This window comes from Anser cygnoides, chromosome 19 (genome assembly GCF_040182565.1).
Source record: "Anser cygnoides isolate HZ-2024a breed goose chromosome 19, Taihu_goose_T2T_genome, whole genome shotgun sequence".
Classification (NCBI taxonomy): domain Eukaryota; kingdom Metazoa; phylum Chordata; class Aves; order Anseriformes; family Anatidae; genus Anser; species Anser cygnoides.
The window spans coordinates 5,956,851-5,975,695 of record NC_089891.1 but is presented as its reverse complement, the minus strand read 5'-3'; the positions used below and the strand labels follow the sequence as shown (position 1 = coordinate 5,975,695).

At 42.8% G+C, this 18,845-nt stretch overlaps 1 protein-coding gene across 3 annotated transcripts; it reads right to left on the bottom strand.

Moving 5' to 3' along the window:
- Window positions 1-5,745: 5,745 nt before the first annotated feature.
- Window positions 5,746-18,754, bottom strand: SUMO2 (small ubiquitin like modifier 2). Of its 3 annotated transcripts, none has more exons than XM_048064240.2 (5): window positions 18,736-18,754; window positions 14,227-14,330; window positions 10,971-11,102; window positions 7,935-8,006; window positions 5,746-6,437 (listed from the first exon to the last, which is right to left on the bottom strand). In XM_048064240.2, the coding sequence occupies exons 1-5, from the start codon at window positions 18,737-18,739 to the stop codon at window positions 6,375-6,377; spliced, it is 375 nt and encodes a 124-aa protein (XP_047920197.1). In that variant the 5' UTR covers window positions 18,740-18,754; the 3' UTR covers window positions 5,746-6,374. The 3 variants fall into 3 exon arrangements, with proteins under 3 accessions (XP_047920197.1, XP_013034632.1, XP_066836029.1); XM_013179178.3 differs by lacking the exon at window positions 18,736-18,754 and adding an exon at window positions 18,548-18,596; XM_066979928.1 differs by lacking the exons at window positions 14,227-14,330; window positions 18,736-18,754 and adding an exon at window positions 12,665-12,879.
- Between the last annotated feature and the right edge of the window lie 91 nt (window positions 18,755-18,845).

Sequence of the window (18,845 nt, the reverse complement as noted above, 5' to 3'; positions counted from 1 at the left end):
AACACTTTCCTCTAAATAACAGTTTTCTAGAAATATATATATATATATTTGTCTGGAAACTGCAAGCTCTGATTGTGCTGCTTTGCTCTGTTTACAAAATGAGATCACGTGAGTGAATTATCATCAACTGAATTATCATCAGCCTTAATATCAATACAACTCAGAAAAGAGTTGAAATGCTAGAACTGCACAAGCAGGACCATAGTATTTTATTTTTATATAGGATCTATAAAAATGTTAAAAAACAGAACCCCACTATCACTACGTAGCTCCCCAGGGAATTCTGTCACATCTTTCTGACGGTAGATTAAAGGGAAGTTTCAAGCAAGATGACACAGTTGTTTTAATTCTATTATCCTTTACGGTTGGGCATTAAGTCAAATGATACCTACTTGCAAGCACGTAAGCCTCTGCTCTCTTGGGAACTTTCAACAGTATTTTGTCATCGAAAAGCTTTTTATTCCAACCCACAGGATTTGAATCTTAAGTTTGAAAACTGTTGTAGCCCTGAGACATGCAGAGACTTTTTTTTTTAAGTCAATATGAAGAAAAACCTGTTTCCTCTGACAAAGCTAGTTTTAAAATACAGCTTTAAGATTCTAAAGCTTCAGTATTTTCAAGGGACTCCACTGATCTCTGAGGTGCTGAGACAGTCATGACTGCAGGTTATTCTTTAAATAAAAGCTGCTTTGCCAATTATTTACCCATAACAAGATCAAGGGGTTTATGAAGATCGCTACAGAAACTGGGCTTACAGTCCTTTCCAGGATGATGACATTTGACCAGAACAATTCTCAGCAGCTGTTTGAAAACCTCAGGAACCAAACAATTCCACCTGTTGCTGAAACTCATCTTGCAATGAATGCAAAAAGCATCTGGAAGTCTGAACAAGACTCCAGGAAACGCATAGCAGGGCTGGGCAAGGAGAGATGCCATTGGCTTGTGAAAAAAATCAGCTTGATGATCCTCCTGTGGCCAAGAGGTTTTTCTTCATGCGTATCTGCTATTTATGACAGTCACAAAATACATTCTTTCTTTTTCCGAGCACATCATACAAAACAGGTTTTGACTCAGTCTTGTCTTCTTCCATCAATTCATTCACAGCTGTAAGTAGGAAGTAAGCCTCAGCTAGTAATTTTTGTTACAGCTGAATCCTGAGCTGTCCAAGATTTGCATCTGAAGTGATGTGTAGTGAAGTTCAGTGGAATACAGGTATCCTACAGGTGCCAAGTTTGTCCTGCTGAGCAGATGCTGTATTTCGCAAGGGTTGTGAAAGTTGCTTTGGTGCTTCTCTACATCTTCAGGTGAAATTCGTAACGGTAAGTTGCAGTTTGGGAAGGGGGTTTGAACCACAATGTCCAGACTTCTATCAAAGCTGTAGAGATGTAGTTCCAAACATAAAAAGCAGAGCGGCCAATTTGTCGCTTTTTTGTCTGAGCATCAATTATAACCAACTCTGGCAGTGTACTCCAAAGCATTGTTGTTTAGTGAAAAACAGACATCCATCACTGGAAGAGGAAATCAGTATCTTGACAGATTCCTTCAGAGTTCCTTTTATTCCATTTTTGTCTTGTCTGAGTTTGTTTAAACTGCAAAATTTTCTTAATCAAGTGATCCTACAAGAGGTCTTGCAGGGCATCAGATCTACTTTAATGAGATATATGCCTTAGATTCTCCCTTTCAGCATCCAGTCCATGAAAAACGGCACTAAATCCATCAGAAAGGGTATCCTTTGCCCTCTTTTCCCCCATCCACCTGGAGAATATTCCTTTCCTAATGAGCAACAATCTTCTTAGTACTTTATTTGGGCATCCACAGGCTTAGTCTTTCCCCAGGACTTCAAAGTCACCCTTCTATCAGGATTAATCCTTTGTCAAAACCTACAGCTCCTCCCGCAGTCCCCATTCCCCCTGCAGCTCCTGGCCAACTCACACTTCTGCTCTCTTTCTACCGCACCAACCCTCATTACTTCTAGGACCTCTGCTGTCGGTGAGCCATGTCTTCAGTAGCACCACCAGTCCTACTGTGCCCCTCCTGCATGAGCTGAAATCCTTTTCCAGGAAAAACCCTGGAAGTCCCTCCCTTTCTCAAAGGGACTCAAAGCACTTCATAAGCACCGAGTAGGCCTCCCAGCATCTCCATGTTAGAGTAAAACCATTAGTCCCATACTACCAGTGAAGAAACCAGGAAACCTCTGAAAACAAAGGATCTTGAAGGCCAACCAAAGGCTGAAAATGGACCAAATCCCCATCTTCCACCCCATATTTATCCTCACATTCCTACATCTTCACCACCAGGGAGAAGTGCTGTACTACCAATTAATTATGACATTAAGTACCAAAAAAAAGTTAAATTAGAGGATTAAATTATTCACTAACAGAACACATTATTTGCCAACAAGTTAATGGCCAGAAAGAACAAGCCTCAATAAGCCACAGACTGACGAGTATTAGATCACAGAGGTAATACAACTCAAAGTAATGCAAGTTATTTAAATTCTTTTAACTTTTTTTTTTTTTGTTACTCCAGATCAGTCTATCACACAAGCTGGTATAAGCATACTGGGAAGAGGCCACAATCTAAAACTCTAATAAAAGTCCTCCAATTTATTGTTCACTTTCAATAGAAAGTATTATTTCTTTGGGCCAGTCACATTATACCTTTTCATTAATGTTGCAGTGATGGTCACAATAGAACCAGCAGCCTGCAGACAAAGTGACAGCACTTGGATTACACTGCCTGACTCAGATGTAATGAGGGGAAGGTACTAGAAAGAAATACTCTTGTGAAAATAATGTTTGACCATAACCTTTGAGGAGATGTTGCATCTGTTTTGACACCATTGTTACCTTGTAGCAGCAATTATTTTAGTACTGCTTCAGAGAATTTTTCTTTCCACAACATCTCCATATGTCAGTACAAGAATCTCTCGTTACCACTTGGAGTATTTCCTTACAGTCTTAGCAGTTTAGCATATTCCATTTCAGAAATGTCTTGCACTTCTAGAACCCTTTTTGAATCAGCTTCTCAGACCACTAATTACTGATGCTCACAAATGCCCTTTTAAATCAGTATTGGCCCCATTGCGCAGGTAAACTGAGGTGCTGATTTTCAGGCATTAACTGAATAGGGGTTCAACCAAAATCAACTGTGCTTTCAGTTTGTAATTTATTGCCCCTGTACATGAATGAGAACATCTTTCTTTAGGTACCAGAGCCCAAAAGTTTTGGATACATCTTTTTAAGTAACTGGAAAAACAAACACCACCTGTGTCCATTCCACAACTGAAACTGCAATTGTTTTGACAGGCTGAAGACAGAGTGTACACTAAAGGCAAGGTCTTATCATCCACAAGGACTTGCTAAAGTATTGTATCCAATTATGACTTACATTTTTTCATTTAAAAGCCACATGAGGAGTATTAACTTAATTGCATGGCAAACACTTTAGAATACAATATTTGAAAATTGTGAGTAATAACATAATTTGCCCAGGCTCTTGAAAGATCCCAGCTGTTTAATAGATGCAAAAAACTTACCTGTCAACTAGCGTGACAAGGGCTCTTTACCAGTTTTCCTTTATCCTCTGATATGTGGACTTCTAGTAGTCCACTGGGCTACTAGTGTAAACACAAGAACTGTTAGAAATTAAACCAGGGCAAGCAGCTCAAAGAACTCCAAACAATTCAATCCAAGCTCATAGTCTATACCCCTGTACTTAATTGCAGTCACCATCTTACAGAAACATCGCTCAGTACTGTTAGAAGAACTTTCAGAAACATCAGGGGCCAGCTCAGATGAAAAGCAAAAAGATGTTAGACAAGTGAGAAATGTAAGTGAAATGATCCATACCTCTCCATTTCTTTCAATAGCCTGTTGCTAAATACTAAAGGGAATTTCAACTTATGGTGAATTAAGGAGTATTTCCACAGCTGCCACGTCAATTCAATGTTACAGAAGCCTATGTTTTTCTTATATTTTTTCACAGAGGAATTTTGGTTAGCTAGTCACAATTCACGTTAAGTGGTCTCATTTTATTAACAGAACATTATATTCCAAGAGCCCTGCACCTAAGTTAATGACAGATGAAATACCACTGTATGAATTTATGAAATTAAGACATTGCTTTTGAAAGCATGCTGCTCAATACCTGTCACTTGACTTTTATTGCCTCAGGAAAAAAAAATAGACAAGATACAGCAGGGAATTTTTAGCTCCACAGTCTTAACTTGGGCTGAAAAAGCTGTATTTAAGGAGACCTCACCCTTTCTTCCGAAACTAAAGCAAGTCCAAACATCTTTTTTGGCCAAAAAAGATAAAGACAACTTTCGCCTGGGAGAAGTCCTGGCATGACATCAAGTTGAAGTAACTTTATACAGCGTTATCTAGCCAGGTTGAAAGCCAGAGATTCTAAAGCCAAAGAGGAATGTATTCCATGTCTAACCTACGAAAGGTGTTGAAACATATCCACCCTATTTTTTTCTTTAAACAAAAGGAACTCTTTCCAGGCCTTTGTGGCTCCGGATATGAAAACAATTGTTCACAAGAGGCAATTTCAACCTTGCAATGTACCACGGAAGCCTACAAGATACATAACAGAATAAGAAATAATCTGTTTAGCAATAGAATTATCTAAAAATCAAAACAATGGCATAGAAAATGACATCCTCCAACTACATAGCCAAAAGCAACTTCCAGAACAGATATTTTTCTAATGTCTATATTAGATGCAATTAAATTAACATTAAATATGTTAAAATTGCGACAGAAGTCAAACAGATCATCGTCTATCAACTAAAGGCATAAGCCCATCATTTTGCCACAAAATTAAAGGATTTCCAGGTCCTGCAGGTACAGGCCTGCTTCGTGAAGTAACTACTACAAAAACTACCACCAGAAGGTAAACTCCGCTAACAAGTTAATACCAAAAAGAGCATTAACTACTGCAACTACCACAAAATATTAGAACATTCCTAGGACATTAGAGAATGCTTTGAATCTGCTGAGTAGACAGTTGTATAATCTTTCACGAATGTCCATGGGTTACACCGCAACCTCTAATATCCCCCATGAGAAAACTCAAGAACAACAGCCCTGTGGAAAAGACTCATGAAAAAAATCATTGTCACTAGCTCCCAGTTCTTCAAGGGAGGCAGCCTTTTCCCCTTTCAGGCAGTAACACCACAATGGTAAATCAGAGCTTGGAATCTTCATCACCATAGCTGAATACACCCAAAAAGAGAACTCAATTTTTTATTTTTGCTTTACATTTCCAAGCATCTCCCATTCGATACCATGGTAAACTGAATGCTTAACAAAATGATTTGTTCTTTATAACTTAATGTTTACATCAAAAGGCATTCCAATACAGATTTCTAAATATGCTATTGTAACAACAATATTGGTGCTTCTACTAAAGACTGACAAAAAGAGCTCAACCCAAAGCCGTAAGTAAGAAGGTCCAGTATTTTGCAGTTTGCCTAATCAAACATTTTTGGCTTACAAGAACATACACAAAAATCAAAAGAAGAAAAAACTGACTTCTATTTCCAGTTCAGTTGCTGGCTGGCTGAGTGAGAAGTCTCAAGGAAGCCTTTCATTTTCCAATAGTCTTCCTACTGTAAAAGGGGATTACGCTTATTTACTTACCACATAGAAAACTGAGACCTGAAAAGCATACTGTGCTGCAGAGAAAGAACTACAAGTTCCGAGTACTATTATTTCACAGAAAAATAAAGAAAACTGGTTATTTTAAACAAGAAGTTTATTTAAACAACAAGACGCTTTACTTGAAGGGAAAACTATCTAGGATTTTTTTTTTTAAGAGTAATTTATCCCTACTTAGACAGATTGCTCTACATGTAACAGCTACGTACAAAAAAGTTATAAAATTGTCCTTGGTTTTACAATGATAAAAGAAAAACATTGAAATTATCCAATCAAACAAGGTATGCAAGGTTTTTGTTTTTAAACAGTGAGAGCAAAATAACTTACTGGAATATAAAGATAAAAGTAGAAGGAGCATGCCACTAATGGAGCCAGGGGCATTTTCACAGAACCAGTTTGTTTTCCCACCCCATCTCCATTAAATGTTGATCAAAACATACCATTGGCCATTTAGTTAAAAAAAATATGCATTATGTCTGTGCACATACACCAGTTACTTTATGTACAATAGAAGGAATAGGAAAAAAAAATCAGAGAGAGAAGAGAGAAAACTATACTGCAGTAGTCAGATGTGGCTGAACCAAGTCTCATTTTTCTAATTGTGAATGTGTCGCCTGTGGGAGCACAGTTCTGGACAGGAAAGTAGCAGGTTCTTTTTTTTTTGTGTGTGTGTGGTTGTTTTTTTGTTTTTTGTTTGTTTGTTTTTGTTTAGTAAACTCCTCCTGTTTGCTGCTGGAACACATCAATTGTATCTTCATCCTCCATTTCCAACTATAGCAGAAAAAAGAAAAAAGGCTTTCAACTACTATAAGCTGGCTTGTTTTCACATTTCCTACCTTCACGTTTATTTTTTATGCAACTTATCCAGCCCAGCCCCGCTCCCCTCATCATCATCACCACTTTGTGCATTTAACCTACTTCACCGTAATTCAAAAGCAAAGAAATGACGTGGAAAAAAATGCCAGTGAGTAACTTGCCCTAGAATGAATTCTCATATGTAACTTTAGGGTGCATTGTATGACTCCTACGTAAAAGATCAGCATTTGTAACACTTTAATTTTGTTGCCTACTTTGCCATTGCATCTTCTTTCTCCTATTTAATTCCTCAGTTTACCTTAGAACATTGCCACAATTTCGTTTTGCTGTTGTTGTTCAAATGTGCAAATGGCTTCAGCTACAGCACTAAAAAAAGCAGACTATAATTAAAAGTCCCTAGCCCAACCAGGCAGTAAAACAGAGCATCAGAAATCACAAAAAAAATAAGAACATTTTATATGGTCAACAATGTAACAAACTGCCTGTGAGGAACAGCAATACTTCATTACTACAATTCTCTCTTTTTCCACTGCAAATTTTGCAGTTGACGTTCCTGGGATGTTAATGTTACCTACTAACAGAATCTGTGCCAAGACTGAAAAAGTTGCTCCAACTACCGTGAATTATATTTCTAAACAGTCTCAATTTCTGCTCCAGGAAATCAAACTGGTCTATGGCATTTAGTGCAGCTATAAATAGACTGATCCTTAGCTTCAGCATAACATAGATGGAGAAAAAAGCACCCCGCTGCCTCAATTCTCAGCATTTTGAGTTAGAAAGTTCCCTAGACTGTGATCTGAAGAAGCACATTCATTGGAGCAACTGCTTAGAAAATACAGATCTGCTATAAATCTTCTAAAAACAGGAGTCCCTTGTAATGAGTGGTTCTAAAAAGCATATAAAATTGTAACAGGTTGTTTAAATGTAGCTATGTGGAGCAGTACAGAAAAATGCTCAAGAGTCACAGTGAAACACTCTCTGTTGTTGGAATGTCCTTTGTTTTACCAAATTATTGATGACCCAAACTTTACACCATTAATGTTATGCTATTCAAAATGACTTTCATACTACAAAATTCAAATTTACGGTCAGGATCTCTGTTAACAGCTGGGCAAGCTTTTATAAAAATAAGGCTATTGCTTCAGGAAAAACTCAATTCTTACCTTACTGATTCTTATCTCAGAGCTGTGACTCAATACAGTGACAGTCTTACAAGACTCACCATCTGCTAACATTGTACTTCATCTTATTACTACAGTGATACAGGCTTGTTATTCAAAACACAGCAGTCTTATAATATAATAATTCTGAACTAATTATACCAAAATAGTGGTAAAAGATCAAGTTCTACTATTAGTATATATAATTACATAAAATTTCATATGAAACCTAAGCATCAACTCCTGCAGCAAATTCCAAAAACAGTTCTTTAGTTTTGCTTCCGTTGTTTACCTGTGCAGGTGTGTCTGTTTCATTAATTGGCTGCCCATCGAACCGGAATCTGATTTGCCTCATTGACAACCCCTGGACAAAGAGAAGCAACGCAAAAGAAAGTAAGTCTTGTGTGAAAATACTCACTAGTTTTCTCTCGAACTCGTCATTGGAATTGCAGCATGATCATTAAAAGCCGCCATTCATACTGCATGATACATTTTTCACAGTCCCCTCATGCACTGACTTGAAGGCATTTCACTACAAATCCTTGCAATCTGTTTTGTATTAAAAGTTGCATTGCGTCCAATTACTAAGGGAAGCAGCAGTGCCCCACTGACTGGAAGTTAAAATAAAGCAATTTCTAGTACACAAGTCTCACCCCAAAGGCCAAAATTTTTATAGTGCTTTTTAATAAGTAATTCACTTAAAGTTAGATGCAACACTTTGGATAACAAAGAGTTATAGTCAAGTCAATACGCCTTTTCTCATCTTCCCAAAAGCAAAGGTATTCTAAAACTTTTCTTCCAGGAAAGCAACCACCATCTATTAGTCTGAAGTAGCACAGAGTAGCCAGTGGTAATTTTTTTTTGACCTCAAACAAGAAACCGATTGAATGAGTTTTTTTTCCATACAGAGCTGAAGTGAACTTTCCAAAAAGTTCATCTTCTAAATACCAGAAACTAACGAATGGAGTTTCAAACTAGCATTTCTACCACATACACTCGTCACTTTACTGACTTTTTCCATCCCTCAAAGGGCCACTACTTACTCTTGCTGGAGCCAACAGATTGCATAAGATAGCTAAGTAGCAATAATCCCTTCTTTCAAGGTTCAGATTCACAAGTTTATGAAATACGAAGATATTTCATAGCACACTACGTTCTGCAAAGGAGGGAGGAAGTCTGAGGATACAGCCAGAACTGAGAACTTTCCAGACGTCCTCCTTTCCCAGTTCTATCTACTCTTTCTGAAGAACGCCTAAAGATGCGGGAAGCCTGTGTGGTTTTGAAGTAAATCCAATGTATTGCGTGGTGCTGCTCTGGCACCTCTGAATTAGAAAAGACTTGATTTAGCCAAGCAAGAGCAGATGTAACACACAAAATCAAACTTAGCGTAGTTTATCATGAAAAAACGTAATAATGAATATTATCAGGAGCAAAATCTCTGTTAAGACTTTACAGATCACATCAAAATGCCTTCTTCCAGTGTGCCTAACATTCTGCAGTGTTCGCTCAGAACATCGTCTGGTTTAAGAAAGCCATGTGGCTAAGTGTCATGGCAGCAACACATTTTCGCACAGCAACATTTGGCTTGAGCTGTGTTCTCAGACATTGTGTTTCTTAAAATATATATTTCCCATTCCGAAAGTGTTGGGTTTTTTGAGAACTTTATGAGCTGGATAACTGCTAACTGAAAAAAAATATTGAAAAGCTGTACCTTTGTGACATTAGCATTCACAAAAAATTGCAAATATTTAATTATTTTTTCCAACATAAAACAATCATAAATGGTCTTGATCTTCTAAACGTATCATTCAAGGTTTAGCCACTGCCATTTTAGGTCTACTACAGGCAATACATGATTTCATTCTCTAAAGCTGCTAAATTCTCTGCTATATGCAGCTTCTACCTCTCCAAAATCAAATCTAATGTTCACTGCTTAAGGATTTTAAAATTGGGCATGGAGCATTAGGGACATGGAGCAAAATGCTTTTAAACAAAGTTTGAGAAGTAGGCACCTCTGAAATAAAATGTAAAGACAAGCCCATCTCCACAGAGATATCCTTTGGATGCCTACTAACTACTTAAAAATAGAATCATAAAAAAATCTTCCATTCTAAAGATCTTTTTTCCTCCTCTATTTAACACTTTTTTTTTTTTTTAAGTAGAAACATGAGCAACAAGAATCTTACTTTTGTTTGTATCCAAGTAACTGATGTATTAGTGATATTTCTCAGATCACCTTTCCTAAGACTTCACAAATAATTAACCAAGCCTTGGCCTCCCAAAAAGACAGATATAACTGCACTATAAGTTTGGAAAAAGAAATACTCAGTGATTTACATAATGTAACAAGTCTATGACAGAGAAAGGAAAAATGAGCCCACAGCCTCAAACAGTCACAAGTTTAGCCCCAGAACACTCATACACGAACATACTCACATGTTGAGTGAGAGGTGATTTTCCCTGTCTTTATTCATATCACTATCCTACTGCAGCAAACCAAAAAGATTTTACCACCATGTTTGTGAATTACAATTTGCTTTTCTGTGTGGTGAAACAGTTAAGTCAGCATAAAGGTATTCAATTCTGCTTTTATTGTATTTCATAGCATCACTGAATATTTGCCGTATTTTTTTTTCCTGTTTCAAAACCTTCAGAAGAAAGTACTAAACAGTGTTACTTATCTGCAGGTACTTTTAAAACTTGCAGTAACTACCTGCAGCCTAGTAGGCTGGCTACAATTGCCACCACATCAGCAAAATACATTTTTTTGTCCCTCAGAGGATTAATTTAACATCTAGACCACATGAGAAAAAACAAAGCTCATCATTAAGCATACAAGTTTGTTCCCAACCTAGCCATTAGACACCTTTAAACCCTGAAACATCCATTGATATCCTCATCTTGATACAGTAACATCGAGCTAATAAAATCATAACCCTATGTCCAGACCAGTAAGTTATTCAGTGTTATAAAAATACCTCAGATTATCACTCAACTCTCCTTAGGTTCTTACTGCAGGTTCCTAACCCACCCTTTCCATGCTGAAATTTTTGAGCAGTACAATAACAGTAGCCTCCCAACAGCCTACATCTATAATGCAGATTTCTCGAAGATAACAACGGATCTTTATTTGACCCATTTCCTGTCACAACTCTGTCAGTCCGTTCTAGAACAGATCCCGATAACAATTCGCTATCCACTGCACAATTAGTTTCTGTTAAGCCTTTATCACTTTGCATATTTACACAGGTTTAAGACTTTACTATCTCTATGGAGATCACCTCTCCCCCAGACACTGGTTCTCCTGATGTTCATACCAGAACCGTACCTGTCGTTCACAATAGGCTTTCATTAGTTTACTAAGTGGTGTATGCCTCTTAATCTTAAACTGCACCACAGACCCATCTTGCCCTGCCACCTTCAGATTAATGTGGTCATTGTTTTCAGTCTTCACTCCTTCCTGTTGAGGAAATAAAAAATAAAAAAAACTTTTTAAAAAGGTACGAAACAAGAAGTTAACATTTTATCAAAGTGCAACAGGTCATTAAAAAGGAGGAAATAAAATTATTACAGCTGCTTACCAACTCGAAACTTTGAATTAGGAAATAAAGGTCGTTGCTTTTTATTTGGGAAAAAAATAACAACAAAAACCCCTAGCAATACTAGTTGTCACTCTTGAGAGGGGTTATTATGCAAAGTAGCAATGAATGGTACTACACCGGCAGTTTTACAACAAAGTTAAAAAAAAAAAAGTTATTTCTATCAAGGGCACAGTAATATGCAACACCGCAGCTCCCAATCGAAGGAATAAAAATATTTATGTTATAATAATATACAAGGAGAAGGCTCTTTCTTGCTCTGTCTCAAACTTTTTCAAGTCTACGAAGGCACTTCTCGAGAAAACTTTCAGACACTTTTAAAGGCCTGTATTTCAAAAGGCATCAAAGCCTGGGAAAGCAGCAAGCTTTCCCTTTCGGCAAACACTCCGCAAAAAGCTCTCCTACACGAGCACCCCGACACTCCCGCTTCCAGCAGGCAGCCGCACGCAGGATTACAGCCGGGCAGCTCTCGTTCCCAGCTCGCTGCCCGGGCTCCGGGCCGGGGGAGGGCAGCCCCAGCCCCCGGTGCCCCCCGGCCCCGGCAGCTTTGTTTTCTTCGCACGAAGCCACCCGGGGCCGAGAGGCGGCGGCGGGGTCCCCGCCATGTGTCACATCCCCGCACGCCGCGCTCCGGCCCCGGGCTGCCTCCTTCCTTCCCCTCTTTTCCCTTCAAAACTCCTTTTAAAAAACGGGGGAAAACAAAAAAATAAACATTTAAAAGGGAATTAAAAGATAGAAAGCGACCCCGCGGCAGCGCGCTGTTTTTGCTAGTTGCGAGTTCTCCCCGTGCGTTTTTTATTTATTTTTTTTTAATCCCTGAATTCCTGCAGTTGCACACCGAAGCTCCACGCGGCCCCCTCCGGCCCCGGAGCCCACCCCCAGGGCCGGGCGAGAGCACAAAAGGGGCCGGGAAGGGGCCGCCGGGTGCCCCCCGGCCGAGGGGCTGTCGCGACAGGGGATGCTGCGGCCTCGGCGACCCGAAGGGAGCTGGGGGGGGGGGGGGGGGGCGGATCCGGCCCCGGGAGAACGAAAAGGAGGAGAAGGAGGAGGAGGAGGAGGAGGAAGGCAACGGCAGCAACCGCCTCCGGCCCTGCCTCTCCCCCCGCGGAGGGCGGGAAGCAGCCCGGATTCGCCCCCCTCAGCCCCCCCCCGCCGCCCTCCCCGGGGATCCTCCGCCCGCCCCGGGAGGCCGCGGCCCCGGCTCCCCTCAGGCGGCGGCGGGGCGGGAAGGCGGCGGCCGGGGCTGGGGGCGGCAAAATGGCGGGGGGACGGCGGGGCCCCAGCGCCGCGCTGAGCCAGGCTGGGCTGGGTGGCCGGGGCCTGGCCTCCCGCCGCCGCCGCCGCCGCCTGAGGGGCGAAGTGAGGCGGAGGGGAAGGGGGGAGGGGAGGGAGGCGGAGGGGGGCGGGAAGGCGCCGGCCTCACCTTGGGCTTCTCGTCGGCCATGGCGAGTCGGCGGGGTCCGGGCCGCTCCGAGCGCCTCACAAAGGGGGGGACGGAGCGAGCGAGCGCGGCGGAGGAGAGAGAGGAGAGGAGAGAGAGAGGGAGGGAGAGAGAGAGAGAGGGGAAGGCGGGGGGGGGAGGGAGCGCGCACGCACAGCCGCGGGGCCGCGCCTTGCCCCGTGCGTGCGCGCGCCCGACGGGGCTGCTCCCCCCTCCCCCCCCTCCCGCCCGGCGCGGCCCCGCCGCCCATTGGGCCCCGGCGGGCGGGAGCGGGAGGGGGAGGGGGGCGGAGGCTGAGAGGGAGCGGGAGGGGGAGGGGGGGGGAGAAGGGAGGGAGCGCGCGCGCGCCCCGGCCGTTACATAACGCGGCGGGAGGCGGAGCGTGCGCGCGCCCCCGGCGGCTGGCCCGCGCTGCGTGCGCGCGCCCCGCCCCGCCCCTCCCCGCTCCGCTCCGCCCGCCGGGCGCAGCCGGGCCCAAGCCGTGCGGCGGGCATTGTCCTCCTCAAAATGGCCGCCGGGCCGCCGCGCCCCGCGTCCCCCCCCCCCCCACCTCAGGGGAGCCCTCGCCTCCCGCCTCGTGTCGCCCCCCCCACCTCCTGCAGCCCTGGTTGTGAAGTGGTGGCACGGGTCCTGGCCAGCCCCTGCTCTCCCCTCAGGGGCCGCCCTGAGGTGCCCGTCGTTCCCGCCCGGGCCACCGGTCCCACAGCCAGAAGCTGAGAAACGCATCTCAAATGTAATTAAAGCAATCGTAGTCAAGGCTTACTTCTTAGTCTCCAAACGGCTAAGACCATGATGCAGCGTTTCAAAAATCATAGGAAAATACATAAATAAGAGGATATACTACTGATTCTTTCGAATTCACTCCAAAATGATTCAAGTTCACTCCAACAGAGCAGAGAGGAGGAGGAAGTTCTCAGTAACTCCAGGGACTTCAAAGCGTTTCCAATCGCGCTGCCTCTAAACAGTTCCCGAGCCTTTTCCTATCAACGTCACATCTGCCAACATTATTTGTCAACAGCTTCTTGACAGCACCCAAGTGGAAAGGAGCCACCAAAAAGCAACCCTCGTGAAGCCCGCGGGCACGGATTCCCCAGGCGGACGCTGGTTCGCACCGGTGCCGTGAGGTGCAGTCGGTGCACGTGCTCCGGTCGTGATGCAGCAGCGGCCGTACGGTCACACACGCCCTGTTCCCGGCGTGACAAAATCCAGGCCTGCATGTAGCACACCTCCTGCACTATTTCAGAGAAGTTACGAGATGGGGTTTGTCCAGAATAAACTACTCAAGTAGTGAAACACCAGCTGAACTTGCCAGCAAAGCACGGACTCTTCTCACTGTGGATTCTGCTCCCTCTTCTCTGCCTTTTGTCACATTAATTCACAACCGGGTACCTCCCTTTCTGAGCGCCAACACCCAGGGAGGCTTTTTTTTGTTTTGTTTTACTGCAGTTGCTTGGAAATCGAAGAAGAGTAACACCCGCAGAGAACAGGAAGCTGAACGTTTACCAGAGTCCACAGTTAAGAAAATAACACAGCCACAACCATACCTGAAGCAGCAAAGCTGGCCTCTGCAGCTGCAGAGCCTCCACAGAACAAGGGTGGAAGCTTTGTAGACTAGGCTCCCACATGCTGTAAAATCTTCTCTTTGCTTCTGCAAACAGAAAGCAGAAACCTCAGCTAAAATTTCACAGAACCTTACTTTTAGTATTTTATTCCTTCTCAAGAGTCTTTATGATTCAGTTCTGGAAAAAAAATAAAAACAAAAATCAGAAGCACTGGAAAAGCTTGGTCTGACCCCAGAGGACAACTGAGATGCTGTTTTAAACTGTAACTGTGACTCAAACCAATGCTCCTTCGAGCAGTACTTCCCAATCATTTTCCTTGATTTATCATCAAAAACTGCTCCAATCAGTCTATTCTGCCCATTTTCCCTGCATTTAATTCCTTGTGGTACTGTTTTTGTATTTAAGATACTGGGAGGCAAGAAACACCTGAGGCTATAGAAAACAACATGTTTCTGTAGAAATTCCCCTCACACAGTTTGAGTCTGGTACAATCTCACTTCACCTTTCATTTCAGCTTTGAAGAGCAATGGGCAATGTCATCTGAACTTCGTGGTGTCCACTATTGTACTTCTATCCACCACTAAGAAGCACGACAATATATGAGCACAAGGAAATAAAGCATCTTAGAACCCGCTCCATTCTGCTATACTTTGTACACTGCTTTATTAAGCAAGACTCAAATTGTAGTGGGTGCTTTACAGAACAAAAGACAAGTGCTATTTCCCAAAGGATTTTAACTTCTATTTATAGAAATGATGCAACATCACAGAGGAGTGGCTGCTGTAAGGAACCGTGTCACAAGACCGATGTTGTTTGATGGTCCTGTTTTTCTTTGCTCTTGCTACTTCTCCCCCCTCACTCTAAAATGTTTGTGTTGCAGGTCCAGGAGGAGGATTTTGGGAGTGGCCTTGAGGCCATGGAAGAAATTGGCCAAGGCCGGAGAGCACCATGAAAGAGCTGAATGCGGGAATGAAGCTAAGTGGGACAAACATGAAGGCCAGCATCACAAATAGGACAAATCTGCTTAAAAGGAGACATGAAAATAAGCTATATTTTATGAAAATGTATGAGATTTCTCTACCCCTGCAGAAGTTATACATGCTCAGAGAAGCTGAAAACTGTTTCAGTTATACCACCATTGGTCTTGCCACCAATTACACAGATTCCCTAATCACAGAGAAGGTTTCTACAACCCTTGCGTTTATATGGCTTTTCTTCTTACAGAGAAACAGAGGAAACTCACATTATGCAGGAGATCCAGTTGAGCTAACAATAAACAGAGTGCTAAAAAATGCAAAGATAACTGGCTAGACAGTGGCACTCAGAGCAAGCGGCAGGGGAGAAGCCACACTGGGAACTACAAAGAGCCCAGTCCTGCAGGGTCTAGGCTGCAGCAGAGGGGGGGCAAAGGCGAAGCTTTTTGTCTCACAGCTCCTCCTTCTTAATGTACAGAGTTGAAGAGAAGTGAATGGGGAAGCATCACAGTGAGAATTCCGTGGAAATTCCACCTCTGGGAACAAAAAAATCCATGTTTCCTAAATATTTCCATGCCTTTGTTTTATTTTTGTACAGCAGTTTTATAAAGAAGAAATATGACCTATCTAGATTTTGCAGAGCACTCAGGCTTAATTCTCCACCCTCTTCTGAAGAGGGCAGGGATGTTTACATTCCCTTCCACACCAAGACGTTAAGATTTTTAAGACATTAAAACAGCTACAAGCACAGGGTATGTGCTACCATACACTAACAAGTGTAGGCCTACAAAGGTAACTCCAGCCTCTTCAAAACTGTGTATTACTTTACAATTAGTTCAATGCAAGAATACCAAGCCAACAGTTACCCGAAGTGTAAGAGAACAGAGCTAAAGCTCCCTTCTCAGCCTGACCTCTGAAGGACTAAGTGGCTTATTCAGGTTTTGCTCTTCATTAATACTAGTTCAGCACTGGGAATAGAAATAAATATTTTGCCTGGGGCATTGCCTGTTCTTTGCCTTCCTTGTTCCCGATACTGATCTTTCTCTCCTTCTCCCAAGTCATGAAATAGCTTGCAAACCTTTCATTTTGCAACTTAGTACTCCCTTCCTCATCAGGCCTTGAGTTTTTTTGTTGTTTCCCTGTCCTCCCAGAAAACAGTTAACAGTTTCTTTTTGCCTTTGCCTTCCTGGGCTGTATCCAGAGCCTGAACTCTAAATTCTTTCTGAGCAATATGAAGTTCCATGCTGACATTCTGGTAGCCAATTCTGATGAATTACACTGACTGGACAGGCACAGAAGCCTTTTTGACAAGGAGTGCAGGCAGGTCTCTCTTCCAGATACATGCAGGCATCCAGCCAACTTTCCAATGAGGATTAAGAGATTTCAAACTAAAATTCACATTTCCAGGATGACTTCCCCAGGAACCACCCACTTTGTCAGTTCAAGAGCATTAGAAGCTGCAAACAGAACAAGCCACTTGCATTTTTTGTTAGTGAGCAAAGTGGACTGAATCTGCCAAACGGAAAGCAGGAAAGGATCAAAGAGCTACAGCTCTTGGAGCAGCTTTCAGAGTGTCTTCACATAGGACGGGATCCTGGAGCAGGAGAGAACACTATCCCACTCCTCGACCATCAACATTTCTTTCTCCATACTGATGAAGAGAAAAATAAGGTCAGTGAGATTGATGGGCATTTTTCAGTGTTGTCAGGCCTTGCAATACAGTTGGTAAAGGCTGACCAGCACCTGCCTTTTGGCTCCCCCTCCCTGTGGGAAGCACTGTGGTGCCCCCACAGAGTGGTTTGCAGAGACAAGCGTTAAGTTTGGAAAAAGCAAGCGAGAGAAATACACGCAACACAATCACTTGGAAGAACACGGTGATGCTCCAGGCACCCAAGTGTCCCTAGGAAAGCCCCTGGTGGCAAGTTCTGCTATCACAGTTGATACTCACATGGAGAGAATTCCTTTGCTTCACTACAGGGAAAACAAATAGCAACTCCCATCCTTCTCACAAGGATCTCACTTACTAGGCAAGTCTCAGATTTCCATGAAAGGAGTGAGCCAACTCTGCAGTAGTTTTGCATTTCAGTTCATTACTACCTTTTACTTGCAATGCCCAAAAAGCAGCGGGCTCTGTATTTTTCTTCAGTGCACTGGCTGATAACAGAATCCATTAGAAGTCTCCTAACAATCGCAAGAAACGGTGCAGTTACAGAAGCAGCCTCAAAGGAGGACAGTAGAGCTCTTACTGTTGGGTTTTTAGACATCCAGTTCTGATTTGCACCCAGACCCATTTTAGTAACATTTTGAAGGATATTTTAGGCCTAGATATCAGCACTAATATCATCCACAGCCTTAAGCATAGAGCAGTACCATCTTGTAAAACAGAAGATGAATTTGGCTTTGTACAAGATTCAAACACATCCATAAATTCTCCCCAAATATAGGGCTCTTACCTACCATATAGGACAAACTTTATTAAAACTTACGTGTCTTAGTTTCTAAAGCAGGTTTCTGAAGATTTAAGTTCTTCTGCCCTGCAACAAGCCATTCCTGGCTGACCTGAACAGACACCACTTCCTGTTTTCAGCAGGATCACTGCAACAACACGCTTTTACCAAAGATAACTGCTAGCTTTATTTTTATTGAAAATGACAGATACAGTAGCCAATAAAGTAAAAAAGGGTAATTTAGCAGTAGAGTGTTGCAGCATTTATCTTATGAGGTCAGTGAATGACTTAAGCAATCTTGAAAAGTGAATTCTTAGTGAGTTTCTTCAAAAGGCACCAGTGAGAGAGATTGGCTTCTTCTGGTTCAGCAAGACAGCATCATCAATATATTCTTATAAAGTATACCACTAAACAAAGTTTGTTACTTAGAGGAATAGGAAAAAAAAAGTGAGGTGCATGCAGGGACAGGAAGGACAGCAGAATGGGAAGAAAGGAGCAGTGTGTGGTTAGGGGTTTTTCACACCGAGTTATTAGTGGATGCTGAAGTTCAATTCCATCAGTACTTGAGCTCCCATAATGAGCAGGAAAGTGATTAGGTGGTGTTCAGTACCCTCACCAGATAAACCCTGCCAGTTCCTAGGAGTACTAACTCCCATCCTGACCCCTACCAGGCCGAGAAGGGAAAAAGAAATCCAACCCCTGTGACCCTAAGAAGGTGAATAAGGCATATGTACACAGCAGAATTCCTTCTGACACATGCCAGCACTGCCCCGACCTACTGTGGTCAATCTTAACGCTTTGTTACCAGCCTTTCTCTAACCCACAGGCAACCAAGGTCAGAAAGCACACAATTCGACTAGCCAGATTTATCAGACAGCTTGCCTGAGAGCTCCTGCAACTCCACTCCAGAGAACATCCCCTTCAGCAGCCTGGAGACTCATCTATCTGCAAGTATCTGAAGCGCGCAAAGAAATGAAAGAAACCGGTTATTACAAGGCGGTAACATCAATGTAGGGAACACGAGGACAGCGCCTAGATCACCACACACCCACAGCCAGCACGGCACCCACCCATCTGAAACACCAAGAGAATAAAACGTGTCGAGAGGGGCCCTCCTCCCGCAGCCTCGAGGAGGCGAGGTCGGGGGGAGCGAAGCAGCGGGGCCTCCCCAGGCTCCTTG